Below are 18,957 nucleotides of genomic sequence, written 5' to 3'. Positions count from 1 at the left end.
ATAATCCATCCCACAGAATGCTGGCCACGCTGAATATCCAAAGGTATCTTCATATCTACCCAGCAATACATCTGGCCCTGTGTATTCTTTGGTTCCATATCCACAGATTGTTTAGTTAATCATAGTTATGGTTAGTTAACCATAGTTCAAAAATATTTGGGGAGGAACATTTTCCAGAAAGTTCCAAAAAGCAAAACTTGAATCTGTTGCTCACTAGCAACTATTTTACCTGGGATCTACATTGTATTTACAATGATTAACATAGTATTTACACTGTATTAGGTATTGTAAGTAATCCAGAGAGGATTTAGAGTATATGGGAGGATGAGCCTAGGTCATATGCAAATACTACAGCCATTATACACAAGGGTCTTGAACACCAGCAGATTTTGATATCGAGGGAAGGGCTGGAACCAATCTTCCCTGGTTACTGAGGGATGACTGTACTGTGTTTTTACCAGGGTGGTTTTCTTTATAAAGGTTTTTTTTGCTTAAAATAGCCTCTTTTTGTCTATAGATTCTGTTACACACTTGGTTAAATCCCTCAGCGGACTTTAGATAAAATAATGATTGAAAAGTCTATCGAGATTTTATGAGATTCAGTTTATGAGATTATTAACAAATTACTAGATAAATTAACATTAATCCAATAAATTTTCAACAAGCCAATAAACATTAGTGACATGTGACAGTATTGGAGATATTAATACCATAGTGATTTTTATACCATAAAAAAGGAAATTCATTTTAATCCCATCCACAAGAAACTTGCAATCAAAAGTAAGGACGGCAAGAATTATTCTACTTTCCATCTACTTAGGAAAGTAATTTCTGCCCTTAAATATAAAGAAACTTATCTGGCTTCCCTAGAAGAATTATTTACCTCTAAGTCAATCATGTCCCGGGGGAAGGGCACCTCTGGGTTTTCACCAGTGTCCATAATTGGGATGTTAGCTTTCCTTATCTCTTTCTCAACAAATCCTAGAACAACAGAATCAAAACATTCATGTCTAGCTCCACATGTCTGGAACTGCCAATATCTGAGGAAAAAACTAATAAGATCCCAAACCTGGCTAAGAACAGCTTCATTCTAAGAAAGACACTTTTCATATAAAAGAAGCAGACGCGTAAATCCTTTTCTCTTCACACTCCCCTTTCTCCTGCGCCACATTCTCTAAAGCACAGTTCCTGCAAAGAGGCTTATCAGTCCACTACTGTGTTCTTTTCCTCTTCGGATCTTAACACTGGTTCTCATCTGTGTCAGCTCTCAACCCTGTATGATGGCTCTGGTCACAGATACTGGTGCTGGGGAGAGCTACAGTAGAGTGTTACTCAGTAGAATATTGGACACTCAGCCAGGACAAGGTGGCCGAGTGGTTAAGGCGATGGACTGCTAATCCATTGTGCTCTTCATGCGTGGGTTTGAATCCCATCCTTGTCGGCTTGTGGCTTCCATGCCCTGCCTTTAGCTGGGGCTTCCCAAGCGGTGCTTGTGGTTTGGGACTTCCCTGGTGGCTCAGACGGTAAAGCGTCTGTCTACAATGCGGGAAACCTGGGTTCGATCCCTGGGTCGGGAAGATCCCCTGGAGAAGGAAATGGCAATCCACTCCAGTGCTACTGCCTGGAAAATCCCATGGACAGAGGAGCCTGATAGGTTACAGTACATGGGGTCGCAAAGAGTCGGACACGACTGAGCGACTTCACTCACACTAGTTAGACAACTCCAACCTACAAGGGTTTCGTTAAATTTGAAAATAGGTCAGTTCTGAGTTAAACAAAACAAGAAACAAAGCACAGAAAAGGCCCCAAAACACAGGAGAAAAGTGTGTTTTCAGGTGATAACTACTGACTTGTTTTTCAGCACAGAGACTAAATTCACCTAACTGAAAGTTGGCATCATATAGCAGCAAGATCTTGGGTTTTGGAGGCAGACAACCTGGGTTCAAACACTGATTCCATCGTGGCCACTTACATTCTTGGGCACATCACTTAACCTCTCTGATCTTTAGCTTCCTCATTTACTTAAATAAGGAAACTGATACCCATCTTGAAGGAATGCTGTGAGGAATGAACAAAATAAAGTGTATGAACACCCTAACTCTCAACAGTACCTCAATAAATGTTAGGTTCTTCCCGCATAAATAGACAATTTAAAGCTGGCTATGCTGCCATCTAAAATTGATGTTGTTCTAGGTCCTATCTCTCAGAATTCTACAGTGTTAGCACTGCCATAAAACTCTTCTCATTAAAAAAAACAACAACAACAACAGTATTTTCAGCTTGCAGCCTTGTCATCTCAAAGTTTCTATTAAGCACCACCGAGCCCAAATACCACACATCTATTTGTGCACAAGAAATTCATCTTCACATTATTAGACTGCAAGATTTTTCCTCTCTCCTATTCCTTTCATAGTATTTTCCTCCTTTATGAAGAGGACTCTAATTTAAGACAAAGGGGTCAATAGATGAACATCAGACAAGACCAAAATGCACATACGAAGCTTTCGGTCCATTTCTTCACATCTTCTAACTTCATTCACAAATTTCCTCTGGAAAACGTTCACATCTGGATTTAACTGCAAAATAAGAACAGAATACCAAATATTCAAATACTGTATCCATTTCCTCTCTTTCATAAGTAACACATCCTGTGAAGTGAAAACCTAATTCTATGTCAATGTGTCAGTTCAGTTCAGTCGCTCAGTCATGTCCAACTCTTCACGACCCCATGGACCACAGCACCCCAGGCCTCCCTGTCCATCACCAACTCCCAGAGTCTACTCAAACTCATGTCCACTGAGTCAGTGATGCCATCCAACCATCTCATCCTCTGTCATCCCCTTCTCCTCCTGTGTTCAGTCTTTCCCAGCATCAGGGTCTTTACAAATGAGTCAGCTCTTTGCATCAGGTGGCCAAAGTATTGGATAATACAATGCTATTAAAAAACTTTCTACTGATCCACACAACCCGCTTTAGGACCAGTCACCAAGGAAACGTAAAAACCCTTCTCTCACTGCTGCAAGCTTATTACTGGAATAGAGGCAAATATAACAAAACACACTAGTACCAAATGTTCATCTCAGGCCAAAAAGCTCAGTGAGTACAACCACCTCCCAAATTTGGGCAATGGATATAATAGAAGCTTTGCCTGGTTTTCCTTCTCTCCTTCTTCCCAATCAGTAGAGAGAGAAAGCAAACTTCTCTTAGTTTTCTGCCCAGGGTCTTCACCTTCCAGGTGACAGGCTTGTTTATTCAATAATCCACCCATCACAGCTAATTTTCGAAACAATGCCACAAGATATTCTGGGAAATACAAACAAGAATAAAACAAATTCCTACTCATTAAGAAGCTTGCAACCTAATAGGGAAGAAAGATGAATACAACCCATAAGATAGACTGTGGTAAGTTCCATAAAAGTAATACAAATAAAGAACTAATAGCTACTCAACATTTATGGAGCACCAAATATGTGCCAGACACTGTATTAGGCACTGGTATAAATACAAAGAGTAAGATATGTCCCAGTTTTTAAGAGCTATCAGCCCTACAAAAGAGACAGACAGAAACCAATCAATACAACTTTTGTGAAAAATATTATTAAAGAGTAAGCAAAATGTTGGTAGTTTCCTATAAACATTCACCTACCTATCTCATGACTGAACATTCTACACTAGAGACCTGCTTAAGGAGAATGAAAACATGTTCACAGAAACTTGTTCAAGAATGTTCATAAAGACTTCGCTGGCAGACCAGTGATTAAGATGCCATGTTTCCACTGTAGCAAGGGGCATGGGTTCGATTCCTAGTCAGGGAACTCAGGTCCCACATGCTGTGCAGTATAGCCAAAGGAAAAAAGAATGTTTACAGCAGCTTTATTCACAATAGCCCCAAACTAGCAGTGATCCAAATATCCATCAACAGGAGACTGGATAAAAGCACTGTGGTATGTTCATATCACGGAATAAAAGATAATCAACTACAGAAATATATAAAATGAGATTAAATCTCAAGAACATGAAGTTGAATGAGTGAAAGAAGTTGGACATAAGAGTCTGGGTAATAAAAAAAGAGAGTCTGTACTGTATCATTCATTTACATGAAGTTCAAGAACAGGCAACACTAATCTATGATGGTAGAAATCAAAACAGTGGTTACCTACGGTGGGTACGGACTGACCAGAAGTGGGCCCGAGATAACTTTCTGGGCTGCTGGAAATATTCTGTATCTTGATTGGGGTGATGGTTATAAAGGTGTATACATTTACCAAAATCATCAACTTGTACTCCTAAGATCTATGCATTTCATTGAATATAAAATTTTACCTCCATAAAAAAAAAATGAGGGCAAAAAAAAGGAGGGGGGGGGAAACAGACACACACACAAGGAATAACTGATTCTATCTTGAGGGACGAAGAGAAAAAATGCACAAAGGTAACACCTGAGCTAGCAATGAGGCAGAGTTCAGCAAGCAGAAACAGAATGGAAGCAGAAAGACCACAAGTGACTCAGAGACATAAATCAATCATATTCTCAGAGAATAGGGGACATTTTCTACAGATGAAGATGAGGGAATGCAAGGAGCAGGATGTGGAAGATTTTGTCCTCTGGGCAATAATATGGAATCAAATGATCTGATTTTTACTTTTTTTTTTTTTTTAAAGATTTACTGTTTTGGAGAATATTGTATGTGAAGAATGAACTGTAAGAGAGAGAAAGACTGGTAACAGAGAGACTAATAAGGAAATTATTGGTATTATGTATCATATTAATGTTAGATGGAATCTATGTAAAAAGCATTGTTAGAGATTAAGAGAATCACTACATCATGATACTCAGAACAATTCCAAACTTGTGTGTCCCTAATAAAATGTTTATTTGGGTTTTGAGTTTGTTTTTTTTTCTCACTGAGCAGGCAGTACCTTGACCTCTCATTCAGAAATTTCCATTTCAATAAACAAGACATTCTGAAATGAAGGTAGCCACAAGGCTCATGGTTAAATTTACTGGTTTCATAATCAGGAGTCAAGGTCAACTGCAGCCACACCACAGCCTGTTTCGGTAAGGACTCCTGAAATATCTGGGCAAGGTGTCTTCAAAATATTTCAAACAAACACTAACAGAATTACAAGGAGATACTGACAAACCTGTCCACGTAGTGGGAAATTTAATATAATTTCAAAACCATCGATATATCAAGTTCACCAAATATAAGGGACGAAGGAAATCTGAACAACATCAGCTTAATCTCACACACACACACACTTTCTACCACTGCATCCAATAGTTTTCTCTTTAAGAGCTCATTTATAGGGACTTCTCTGGTAGTCCAATGGTTAAGAATCTGCCTTGCAATGCAGGGGACTCAGGTTCAGCCTCTGGTCAGGGAACTTAAATCCCACATGCCTTGGGGCCCAAGCACAGTAGCAAAAGATCTTGTGTACAGCAAGTAAGATCTGAGGCAGCCAAATAAATTTTAAAATAATAATTTTTTTAAAAAGTTCATTTATAAAAGCTAATCACAAAATAGGTCATTCAGCAAGTCTCAGTATAGAACTGGTACCATACTTTGATTACCATGCAATTAAGTCAGAAATCCATATAAAAAATACAACTTAACATATTTGGAAATTCTAAATATGGGTGGGTGCATGGCTTGCAGAATCTGAGTTTCCCAACTAGGGATCAAACCCAGGCCCCAGGTGGTGAGCGAGCAGAGTCTTAATCACTAGACTACCATGAAAGCCTCTGAAAATCTTAAAATAGTTAGAATGGGATGACAGTGAAAATGGTAAAGGTCAAACTCTGTAGGATGCAGTTAAAGCGGTATTTAAAAAGAACTTTACAGACTTAAAAACAAATAGGAAAGACTAAAAAATAATGTGTTAATTATTAAAGAAGTTTAAAAAAAAAAAAAAAGGTAATAGGACATAGAAAATAACAAAGAGCAGAAATGGTTGAAAGTTCCAGAACAAAACAAAGTCCAGAGAAGATTCCCCCAAATCAAAAGCTGAATTTTTCTTTTCTTCCTCTTAATCATTTTGTTATCATTTTTTCTTAAAAGCGGGTTATATGAAAAGACAAGAGACCAAATTTTTATAAGACCAAGAGATGGCATAAATAAACATGAGAATTTTAAAAGTCCACTAAAGATAGAAATTTCAACAGTTAAAATATACCCATCTAAAAACACCAAGCCTAGAAGGTTTAAACACAGGCTCTTTCAAACACTAGAAATGCCTAAAGCTTAGAAAAATTATTCCAATAAGGAAAAAAATGAAAGGGAACACTCCTCAACTAGTAAGTGAGACTGGCCAATATAACCTTAATACAAAAATAAGAATAGTTTCAGAATGGACAATCACAGGTCAATATCACTTGTAAATATAAATGAAAAAATCCTAATAAAATTATTAGGACACTGAACCATAAAATTCTTTTGAAGTACACCTCATGACCAAGTTTCTCAGGCTTGCAAGGATAATTTCATGCTTTTTAAAAAAGTCTGTACAAATGGCCTGTAAACTGGCTTAAAAGTGAAAGTGAAGTCGCCCAGTCATGTCCGACTCTTTGCGACCCCATGGACTGTAGCCTACCAGGCTCCTCGGTCCATGGAATTTTCCAGGCAAGAACACTGGAGTGGATTGCCATTTCCTTCTCCACGGGATCTTCCCAACCCAGGGATGAAACCCGGGTCTCCTGCATTGCAGGCAGACGCTTTACCATCTGAGCCACCAGGCAAGACAAACTGGCTTAAAATTCAACAATAAAAATACTAAGATCAGCCATGGGTATACCTATGGCTAATTCATGTTGATATATGGCAGAAACTAACAATATTGTAAAACAATTATCTTCCAATTAAAAATAAACAACTAAGATCCCGGCACCCAGTCCCATCACTTTATGGCAAATAGAAGGGGAAAAAGTGGAAGCGGTGACAGATTTTATTTTTCTGGGCTACCAATTCACTGCAGCCAAAAGATGCTTGCTCCTTGGAAGGAAAGTTATGACAAATCTAGACAGCATATTAAAAAGCAAAGACATCACTCTGCTGACAAGGCTCATATAGTCAAAGATACGGTTTTTCCAGTAGTCACGTATGGATGTGGGAGTTGGACCACTAAGAAAGCTGAACGTCAAAGAACTGATGCTTTTGAACTGTGGGGCTGGAGAAGACTCTTGAGAGTCCCTTGGATTGCAAGGAGATCCAACCAGTCAATCCTAAAGGAAATCAACCCTGAATATTCATGGAAAGGACTGATGCTGAAGCTGAAGCTCCAATAATTTGGCCACCTGAAGTGAAAAGCTGCTGCTAAGTTGCTTCAGTTGTGTCCAACTCTGTGTGACCCCATAGACGGCAGCCCACCAGGCTCCGCTGTCCCTGGGATTCTCCAGGCAAGAATATTGGAGTGGGTTGCCATTTCCTTCTCCTGATGTGAAAAGCTAACTCACTGGAAAAGATCCTGATGCTGGGAAAGATTGAAGGCAAAAGGAGAAGGGGGTGGTAGAGGATGAGATGGTTAGAGAGCATCACTGACTCAATGGATATGAATTTGAGCAAACTGTAGGAGACAGTGAAGGACAGGGGAGCCTGGTGTGCTATAGTCCATGGGGTCGCAAAGAGTTGGACATGACTTAGCAACTGAACAACAACAAGAAGCATGTGAAGAAAGCTCCACATCATTTGCCACCAAGGAAATGCAAATCAAAACCACTGTGATGGCTATAATAAATATGTGTATATATATATTGGTGAAGATGTGAAGGAACTGGAACTCTCATACATTGCTGGTAGGAATGTAAAGTGGTATGGCTGCTGTGGAAAGCAGTGTAGAGGTTCTTCAAAGTGTTAGAATTACCAATGACCCAGCAACTCCAAGTCTATACTCCTAAGTATATACCCAAAATATACCCCTAAGTATATACCCAAAAGAAGTGAAAATGGGAACTTAAACCTACTTGTACATAAATGTTTATACAGCAATGTTATTCACAACAACCAAGAAGAGAAAACAACTCAAATATGTTCATCAACTAGTGAATAAATAAACAAAAAGGTGGTATATACATTCAGTGGAAAATATTCAGCCATAAAAGGAGTGAAGTACTGATACTTCTACTTCTTAGGTTGCTGTGAGGAATGCCTGCAATAATAATGCAAAATGTTCAACATGGCATCTGTTTCAAAAATGTAAGTTGTCATTATCATCCTAAGTGTTGGAGAGTAAGGGCCTGAATAATAGACTAGAAGTATGTCAAAGAGAAAAAAATACATGAGGGCAGAGAAGCCACAGAAGACTTTGAACAAGTCAAGCAACGAAACATGTCTTAATTGTCTCTCTAAAACCCAGGGCGATATCTTTTGTACAGAAGATAAGTAAGAATTACTTATACTAAAACCACTCATTTTAATATTCTGCATATGTTCATAGTTAAAAAAAGGTACAAAAAAGTAAGAAAAGAACAGATACAAGCTACAATACAGTTGAACTTTGATAGTAAGTGAAAGAAGCCAGACACAAAAGACCATATATTATATGATTCCACTCACATGAAATGTCCAGAGGCAAACCCATAGAAACAGCAATGAAGATTGGTGGTTGCCAAGGGCTGGAGGTGGGGAGTGGGGCTGGGAGGAAATGGGGATGGACTCTTAATGGGTACAGGGTTTCTTCTTGGCGTAACGAAAATGTTCCAAGATTGAGTGTGGTGATGGTTGTACAATTCTGTGAATATAATAAAAATCATCGAACTGTACACTTGAAATGGACAAATTGTATGGTATGTGGATTGTATCTCAGTAAAGCTGTTAAAAAAATTAGTAGGGAAAAAAGTGCCTATGTAATTCACCAAATTAACAGATTTAAAGGAGAAGAAAAATTTTTAATGGTAATCTCAATAAACAAAAGGCATTCAGTAAAATTCCACAACCATTTGTGGCAACCTCAGAAAAACCATAAATGGAAAGGAATCTGTGTAATCTAATAGAATTTTCCCAAAATATTAAGAATAAACATCCTATTTAAACTATAAAAAATCTAAACAATTACCCTTAAAGTTAGGAGCAAGACAAGCATACTATGTGATAGACACAAAGCATTCCGCTCTATTTCCTCATTAACAAAAATCCCAATTTTGTTCAGGGCAGTAGCAGATCAGTTGGAAAAAAAAAAAACCACCACCACCACATTTCCCAAACTCCCTTGCAGCTAGATTACACCATAATTTTGGCCAATGAATAATTAGCAAAGTCTGATGAGGATTTCTGGGAAAATTGTTTTCCTCCATATGTAAGTCCTTCCGCTGCCTCCTTGCACTTTCTTCTTCCTGCCTAGAATATGGATGAAACGTGAGTTGTGGTGATCATCTGTAAAGACAAAAGCCAAGTGCTCAAGGATATTTAAACAAATACAAAGTGATCTTAGGATGATGATGACAGTGTGAAGCTGGGCTTCATGTTACATGAGAAAAGTATATACCCCTATTGTTTGGGTTTTTAGTTACATACAGCTGAACACAATCCTAACTAGTATCAGCTTGGTCTTATACTTTATCAACATGTTACTGAAGGTAAAATAAAAAGAAAGAAAGAAAAAGGGTTTGAAGGAGACAGCTCACTCTGATAGTGCAGTAAAAAAAAGACTGCATCAACTGCAGCAAAATATTAACAACTAATGAATCAACACCAGAGTATTCAGGCTTGAAATTTTTCAAGATAAAAATGTTTGAAAAAAAGAAAATACTAATAACAAAAAAAGAAAAATAAACTTTACATATACGGCAAACTATACCATCAAGAGGGAAAAGACAAGCCACAGCCTAGAAGAAGTTACCAGTAGAGGATTTAGAAAAAGATTAGCTTCCAGACTACAAGAAGAACTTGAAAAAAAAAATCCTACAAGTCAGTGAGCAAGCAAACTCAACAGAAAAATAGGCAGACGATATGGACATTTATGGAAAATGAAACTCATTATATTCAATAAACAAATAATAAGATACTAAATATACTAATCTAAAAGGTACAAATTAAAACAATAAGATACCACTTCATAACCATCACATAGGCAAATTTCTTTCTGTCTGAGCACAGAGGTGTTGGCACAATTGTGGAACAAAAGGAACTCTTCAGGCAGGGACGGGAGCATGAACAGGTACATTCACTGTGAAGTATAGATTCTGACTACATCTAACAGGGACACACACGATGATCAGCAATGCCCCTCCTGGTTATAATCCCTGGAGCAGCAGCAGGTCCATGAGAGCAATACCATTTTCATGTAACACTAAGACATTATTTGCCCTTTTCATTCTCATCCTTTTATGAGTCTGCAATGAAATTTCCCAGAGGCTCATAAGATATGTCACAGCAGACTGCAGAAGCAAGTAAGAATCAGGCTGTCTTCTACTAATTCGGACACTAAAAGATTTTCAAAAGTGTAAAAGCCATACCCTTCTTCTCAAAATTATTTTTTTTGTTTTGGAAAATAGTTATTTTTCATAAAAAAAATTATGATAACATGTGGTGGGCTTATTATAATTTTTAAATGAGTTAATAAATACTTCAAAGATTTCTCAGTACAATAATATCAATAACTGTAACTCACATAAAAACCCTCAAGGGTCCTCAGTAATTTTTTAAGAGTGTAAAGAGGTCCTCAGATCAAAAAGTTTGAGAACCACTGCCCTGAAGAAACTATCACATATGCATATTATGATATATACATAATATATAGAGAAGAAACTATCACATATATATATATATGAATCTTCACTGTACCACTCTAGAGCAAACGACTGCAATCAACCAAAATGTTCATCAGAAGGAAAAAAATGCTAAACTGTATACTCTTACAATAACTATACAGCAATTTAACCTATACAGGTATCAACATGGTTAACTCTCACAATGTTAAATTTAAAAACTACTTGCTGAAGGATATATACAATATGAAACCATATACATAGTTTTAAAACATACAAAACTATACCACATATTATTATTTAGTGATACATACCTACATACATACACACACAGCCAAAGTGGGGGAAAAACACAAAGGCATGACAAAAGCAAAGATCACTGTAGAGATCACCTTTGTAGGGGAGGAGAGAGAAATGAATGGCACGGAAGAAAGCGACACTGGCATTTTTCAGTTATTCGTGGCGTAGTTCTCTTAATTAGATAATAGAAACAGTTACAGGCGTAACTCACTTTACTGTATTTCACACTACTGCGCTTGGCAGATATCGTATTGTTTTACGAGTTGGAGGTCTGTGGCATCCTTGCATCGAGGAAGTTGGTTGATCAGTGCCATTTTTCAATCGTATTTGCCCACTTTCTGTCTCTGTCACATTTTGGTAATTTTCCCAGCATTTCAAACTTTCTCATTATTGTATCTGTTATGGAGATCAGTAATCTTCTGAATGCAAGAAGATTACCACTTGTTGAAGGCTCAGATGATGGTTAGCATTTTCTAGCAACAAAGTATTTTAAAATTAATGTGTGTACTTCTTTTTAGACATAATGCTATTGCACACTTAATAGACTTTAGTGTAGTCTACAGTCTACAGTATAAACATAACTTTTTCTTTTGGCCATGCCACTCACCTTGCAGGATCTTAATCTTTCAACCGGGGATTGAACTTGTGCCCTCAGCAGTGAAAGTGAGGAGTCCTAAGCACTAGATCATCAGGGAATTCCTAACATAACTTTTAAATGTACTGGGAAACCAAAACATTTGTGTAACTCAATTTATTAAGATACTTTGTTGTAGTGGTCTGGAACTAAAATAAATATTCACTTTATTAATTCCTATTAATTTTTGTTATGACTGACATAAAAGTTAAGAACACTGAATGCACACAATGGTGTTAGAAAGGGAGACACCATAGGACAAAATAAAGGATTGCAAATTAAGGATGAGTTAGGTTTGATTTACCCTTCAAGTCTAAAAAACTGGAAGCATATTGATGCATTAGCTGAGTTAGGTAGGAGAACATTTGAAGAGAGGTAATATAAGAGGGTTCAAAGAGAAAAAAGGAATGAGACCTTGTAACTGGATTATATTTGTGCAATTTCAGCTCAGACTGAGAATTTCCAGAAAGCTTGCCAATTCCAGGAAGTCAAAACTGATTAATTCCACCGCTTTCTGACCACTCCTCTTTCATCCATCCATTCATTCCAACAAATATTGATTATCTTATATGCGGGCACTAAGGCTATAAAGTGAATGTCTTTATCTTCCTGGTGCTAAGATCACTGCACAAGAGACATTCTTTAATCAGTCACTCACACCGATGAACAGAAAATCAGGACTCTGATGAATGCTATAAACAAGAGACTTCCCTGGTGGCTCAGACAGTTAAGCGTCTGTCTACAGTGTGGGAGACCCGGGTTCAATCCCTGGGTCGGGAAGATCCCCTGGAGAAGGAAATGGCAATCCACTCCAGTACTATTGCCTGGAAAATTCCATGGACAGAGGAGCCTGGTAGGCTACAGGCCACAGGGTCGCAAAGAGTCAGACACGACTGAGCGACTTTACCTTACCTTACCTTACATGGAGCTTTGAGATTGCATAACAGGGAACTGTTAACTGTCCCTTCCTTTCAGCACTGTAGATTGTGCCTTCCTGATCAGATTGTAAGCCTCATAGTATACTTTTTTTTTTTAATACTTAGATTGTCCACTTTCTTTTGCTATCTCCTCCAAAGTGCCTAGCATAATGCTTCAAAACAGTGAGTATTCAGTATACCCTTAGGCACTATATATCTGTAACTGGATGCTTCAGATTTTGTAATAAATACATCCTATTGTACACAGAGCTATGACACTTTTTAAAAATACCCTACTATGGGTGTTAAGGAGCCCAAAAGTGAAGTTCAAGCCTTGAACTTTTGAAGGCTGAGGATGGAGGCTGTCCTCCATCTGCATTTCAAGCAATTATGCTGAGAATGCTTCAGATTATCCTCCACAGGGCAGGCTAGTAGAAGTGTGGAAGGATCAGCACAAATCACTTTCACCTGTGCAAGGACAACTTGAAATGTACACTCTTCTAGTAGTAAGCCAGTACTGTAATGTTATTTTTGCAAATAAAAAGCAAAACATTTGTCACGAGGCAATTGGCCATAATAAGAAAAATAAAGTTCAGTGGTAATCAAGAAGCAGTGCCGTAACTACTTACATCACGAAACTGAACCTTTCCAAGTTCACCTAATTCACTGACACAACAATAAGCAGCTTCTGACTGTAGAAAAAGCTGGGCCAGTGTCATCTCCTCACTCCGGAAAAGCTCCCCCATGGTGGCAGAAAGGACAGGTCAACTGAGTACCAAGATTTCTCTGCAACCTAAAGCAAAAAGAGAAAATTACATGAACTTGGAACTACCAAGAGGACTGAAAGCAAACAACACCCCAGGAGGCCTCTTCCAAGCTGTATTTCATTTCTCTCACTCCATGCTGACATCCTTAGCTTAGAAAGACAGAAAGAAGAAATTGCAAAGGCTGTTACTGAATCCTCTTGTGAAGAATGCCTGATGAACAGTCACTTCCTTTGCAGTCAACATCAGGATCAAATGACAATAATGTGGGACATCTCAATACATAAGAATGTATTCAGATTAAAAACAGGAAGTGCGAATCTGAAACAGCTCTTTAAACACCCTGGACACAGTATTATAAGGCAGTGACATTCACAGAGATCTTTTTTTGTTTTTTTTGTGTGTCAGGAAACAATCAGAAGAGACTTCAATTACCCTCTCAAAAAGGATGTCTCTGTTGAGATTAGTTTTCTATCCTCCACTGCCAATTTCTAACAGCCAAAGTCCCAGCACTGCCCTCAAGGTACAGCTACCTTAAAGGATTTACCTTTTCAAACTCCTCACAAAACACCATTTTCTCTCCAAAGAATCTAAACACGTAAGTGTTCACTTCTACATACACACACACAGAAACAGCTTACACATCATGCCCAACTTCAAGTCAAACATGATGGAACACATGAAATGACAAAGCAATTTTATCGTCAGAGAATAAGCTTTCAACCTCTGCAGCTTTCTGTTTTTTATCCCCACCTTCAAAATTACTACGTTCTTCCATCTGTTACAGCTTCTCACGAATGAGCCAATAAAGATATCCTTCTGGGGCGGTCTTACCGTTACCGGGTAGGAAAGACAATTGGCGCTATCAGTGGTCCTGAAACTGCAATTATTTATTCTCAGTCGGCTACTGTAAGGCACAGTCCGTGCCTTACAGTATCTAAACGCAACAAAATGCACGTTATTTCTGGTATCACGAGGGCATTCCTAATGACAGGCGAAACTGGCATCAAAGGAAGAGCTATTTCTCCGGAAGCCTGGGAGACATTTTGAGAAATCTGAATGACAAAACCTTTGTGCATTTGGCATTCAAGGTAGCAAAACAATACATTTAGATAGAAGCAAGAATTTCTCAAGAGATTATGTAGCTTGACTCTGAGACTGCCTACACCTGACTCATCCAAAACAGCTGTTAACAGTCCCCACTCCACCTCCCAACACGAATAGATTCCACAACCTCTAAGCACATTAAATTATGCCAGATCAGCATCGTTCAGAGGCTGCCGATAATGACAACCTCCAATCAGTTGCCTCCCTGTTTCTGCTCTTTAATGATTAAAAGTCTCCCTAGAACATCTCTGTCCCACTGGAGCCAAATCGAAAAATAAAAAGGCTATAGCGATCCGGGGGTGTTGGGAGGGTCACAAAGCAAAAATAGGAAGAAACAGTAATCCTGCCCAAGAGGAGTCCAAATAAAGACCTCCCGAGCCCTCCTGCCTCACAACTGCCATCCAGCCGTCGCCTCCCTTAACGAGGTATTCAAGTTCACCTGCCTCATTTCCTGTCTATCCAATGAGAAGCAGGAATTCTCCGGGCCCAGGCACACCTACCTCCTGGAGTGGGGAATAAAGGGGAGAACCCTCAAATGGGAGTCCCTCTAAGAAGACCCCCAATTATTCTGCCTTCCCGATAACCTTCCGTTTATCCACCTTCCACGTAAATGGGAGAAGGGTTCGGGGCCTCCAAAAGAGAGTGAACCTCCTGTTCCTCCGCCCACAGGAGGGGTACCCGAGGAGGGGTGAACCCCTGCTAATTCCTTGAAGAGACTTGAAGCCCCTGCTAATTCCTTTGACAACCGAGCGGGCCATTAGAAGGGCTTGCTTTCCCCTCAAAAGCCGCTCTCGGCCGCGCTGTACCCATAGCCCCGGCTCACCTCCAGTTGCGGGCCGCCGCCAAGGCAGCCGCGGCAAACCAAGCCCGCAGCCTCCGCAGCTCCTGGCAGCCGCACCTCGACGTGCGTGCGTCCGCAAAGCCCCGCCTCCGCGCCGCCGCCGGCCGCCGCCCCCACGATGACCTCATTGCCATTGGCCAATGGGGTACGGCCTCAGCCGGAGGCCGCATTGCGGAGTCGCGGGGGCGTGGGCGAAACCCTGCGTGCTGACGCCATCTTGTTCCCGCAGCCGCGGCTGCAGGCCGCGGAAGGCCGGCTGCGGCGCAGGTGCTGGCGGCGTTAAGTCATTGAGCTCTTCAGAATCCGTGTTCCCTAATAAGTTTCCTTGAAGCCAGGCTGTCTGCTTTTTTATTTTCATATCCAAGGAATTAATTCACAACTTTTTCCTCTTCTAGGGAAATAGCATGAAGGGGAGAAATCATTATGAAATAACTTGCTAGCTAGAGGGAAGGTTTAAAGGGCTTCCAGCCAGTCTCTGTACGCACACACACCTTTTCCCCTTGTTTTACAGAGGAGAAAATTTGAGTCCTAGAGTGGGGAGAGACTTGCTAAAGGTGCTAGATCCTATCGTCTAGGCTTGAGCAGGGGGCTCTTTCGTTTAAGTACGGAGAAACCTCTCTGTAAAGGTAATTGTTTCAGCCCCTCCAGCAACTATCCAGGGCCTGTCTATCTCCAGTTAACAGTGGGAGAAACCTTATTAGGCCAAGTGTTGTGAAAGTTAATTTTGAATCTTGTTTGCACACTTGTGCTCCCACTTGACCGCTTAAAGGTTTTCTCTTCCTCAAAATCTGTAAAAGAATAACCTAAGTGTTTAAAACCGCGTTAAGTGATGCCTACCCATTATTTATTTAAAACAAAACAAAACCACCATTATCAACGATTGATGACGGTTCCCTTTTCTTGCCGTACTTGTAAGGAAGAGTGGGGATCCCAAATCGTTTGTCAAAACCAAAACTGTATCAGGAAAAACTCGGAAAACCGGTTATTCATACTTCGTGGGTGGTGGACCATATGAAGATTCAAATTTAATGACGGATTGACGTCTACCTGGCAAAACACCATCAATCTTGCTTTACCAGCCTAAAGGAAATAAGGGCAAAAACGGATGCTTAATTTGCATTTTCCATCTCACAGTGTGAATGAAGATAGGATTTCATTTCGATTTTGTTGAGCAGTAGCACCTTGGAGAGCCCCAGAACCTCATTTTCCTTGTGAGCTTAGTTCTCCCTAGCGCTCTCACCTTAACCGGAAAGGCGGATAAGGACCCACATTTGAATGCCTGCCAAGTTTTAGAAAACTATTACACAATGACTGTTATTTCCTTCCTTTGAGACTTAAAATTTTTTTCAACCTCAGGGTCAGCTGTTTGCTAACCACAAATTTTCATTCTCTTGCCTTTAAGACAGCCTTTCATCTGGTCTCATCTCGGTTCTCTTGAATTCTCTTCTCTCATGGCTTCCTTGAAAGTATATTCTCTCAGAGCTCCTTTTCCGTTTTCATCTCCTGCCATCAGTGTTCTGTTTCTTTTCCCTACCTGCTCTCTTCCTTAGAAGTCTTGCCTATTGTCAGGCTTAAATGTCTGTATATAGGACTCATACCTATTTTTCCCTCCACCTCCTTCCTCCAAGGCTCTCACTGAATAAAAACTGTCTCTTCCTCTGAGATCCTTAATCCTGCTAAAGGCATCGTTATTTTCCTAGTTACCAGAACTCCAAGCTTAAACCATCCTGGGTTTTTTCCTGACCAGGGATGATGGAACTGTGGCCCCTAGCAGTGAAAGCACAAAGTCCTAACAACGGGACTACCAGGCAATTCCCTTGCTGCTGCTAAGTCACTTCAGTCGTGTCCGACTCTGTGTGACCCCATAGATGGCTGCCCACCAGGCTCCCCTGTCCCTGGGATTCTCCAGGCAAGAACACTGGAATTCCCTTAGGCCATCCTTAATTCTATTCGTTTCCCTCTCATTCTTAACTTAGTCAGCTATCATGTCATTTTCATTGTATAACCTGCATTTATATCTTGTCTGTATCCCCTTGATCCTTTTTATTTTCATTGCTGATAACTTAGATAACCTTTGCATCTGTCAAATAACTAAAACAGTAGCCTATGGGAGGCGCATGGTGTAGTGTAGCAGAAGACCCCAGGCTTTTGTACCATCCAAATTAGGCTTGAATCTCAATTCCTCCAGTTATTCCATCTGATGTCAAATGCAAAAGGAGCCAGTCTCAGCTCTCACAGTTACAAGATGTGGGAACTTGAGCAAGTGTGAACTGAACTTCATGTTCCTCATTGGAACTCTAATGGGGCTTTTCTGTTTCTCTTATAAAACACAGTACTTTCTACCTGGACTTTTCTCCCCTAGTTATGAGCCTGCTCATTCAATAGTAAAGTACCATTTCTTGAATGAATGGGTGAATGGGTAGTTGATTCTGAAAGACCTCCTAATGGAAACCTGCTATCACCAAAAGAACACAGGTATAAATGAAAAGGAATATGGGACATAAGGAACATCCTGCCTTTTCTCTGTCCCCTTCATTTTATGGACTTCGTTATCTGTGGGGGTAGAGAGCTCACGACAGATGCTTGCACTCTTGTCATAGAGATATGAGGGAAAGGCTCCAAACAGAAACTAGAATCAGGAAATGTGTGTGGAGTCAGTGAAAACTTTGCAGAGTCATCAAGTTCAGTACAATAACAATGCTGATACTTGTATTCCATGTATAGTTCCTGAAGTTATTCTACATTAGAACATTCCTATGAGGAAAACGCTCTTTTAAGTTCAATGATGCGTACTTTAATGAATAGCTTTCAGTCATCAAAAATTCATCATTCCTTCAGCAAACATCTATTAAGTGCATGCTTTATACTAAGCATAATGTTGGCAATGCAAAGAGGAAGAAGGGGCTCACAGTCTTAACAGGAGAGACAGACAAACCACTAACATATACTATATAGCAACGATTGAAGTGGTCTTTGTAAGCCCAGAGAAAACTCCCTAATCCTGTTTACCAATGGGGGAAGCTTTAAGAAGACACAACATTTGAGATGGGTATGAAACGATAAACAGAAGTTTGTTTGGAGGAGAAGGCAAAGACTAGTAGAACAGAAATAGTACTACTATCAAACTAAATTCAGATTTTGTTTTCATCACAATAACTAAATACAGCAACTTAGCCAAAACTAAGATGTTTTGATCCAGAATAATCATGCATTTACATTGATTTTATCTAGAGTTAACTTGTATGCTTCTCTAAGAAAGACATTGTACTTGCAACTTTCTGTAACTTGAACAAGTACAGCATATATCCAACAAGATCCAATATAAACAGTCGATCACCACACAGCCCTAGAAGACATGAGCAATTCCATACGAGCCATAGCCAGTAGTGCATTTCTGGATGTCTAAACTGAGTTATTATTTCTTGGCATCTGTGAAAATGTCTGTGCAATAGTTATATAACACTCAGTTCTACTAGCAAGATGACAGACCAGAATCAGTGATCAAATTTAAGAGAATTATCACTGTACTGGAGTAAGTAAAAAATATATATATTTTTCTCTTTTTTCTTTCTTCCTTTTTTAATTTGAATGAATGCACAACAATTTTCTGAATTTCCACCAGTGAAAGGTCAGCTCCTGTTTGCTTACCCAACTTAAGTCCTAGATGGGGCCTTGAGGAGGGTATTAAAGTT

At 39.6% G+C, this 18,957-nt stretch overlaps 1 protein-coding gene and 1 non-coding gene across 6 annotated transcripts in view; one reads left to right on the top strand and one right to left on the bottom strand.

The window, feature by feature from the left end:
* Positions 1-15,308, bottom strand: part of ATP6V0A1 (ATPase H+ transporting V0 subunit a1) — a 53,270-nt gene extending 37,962 nt beyond the window's left edge. For all 5 annotated transcript variants that reach the window (XM_068979027.1, XM_068979028.1, XM_068979025.1 and 2 more), the window contains exons 1-4: positions 15,248-15,308; positions 13,183-13,346; positions 2,498-2,576; positions 884-981 (exon numbers count right to left, since the gene is read on the bottom strand). In XM_068979027.1, the coding sequence (XP_068835128.1) occupies positions 884-981; positions 2,498-2,576; positions 13,183-13,299 (294 nt within the window). In that variant the 5' untranslated portion in view covers positions 13,300-13,346; positions 15,248-15,308. The remainder of the gene's footprint in view (positions 1-883; positions 982-2,497; positions 2,577-13,182; positions 13,347-15,247) is intronic.
* TRNAS-GCU (transfer RNA serine (anticodon GCU)) lies at positions 1,360-1,441 on the top strand. Its single transcript has one exon. It is a non-coding gene; the product is annotated as a tRNA-Ser (tRNA).
* Positions 15,309-18,957: the final 3,649 nt, after the last annotated feature.

Source organism: Capricornis sumatraensis, chromosome 8 (assembly GCF_032405125.1).
Source record: "Capricornis sumatraensis isolate serow.1 chromosome 8, serow.2, whole genome shotgun sequence".
Classification (NCBI taxonomy): domain Eukaryota; kingdom Metazoa; phylum Chordata; class Mammalia; order Artiodactyla; family Bovidae; genus Capricornis; species Capricornis sumatraensis.
The sequence above is the reverse complement of the archived record's forward strand: the minus strand, read 5'-3'. Positions and strand labels throughout refer to the sequence as shown.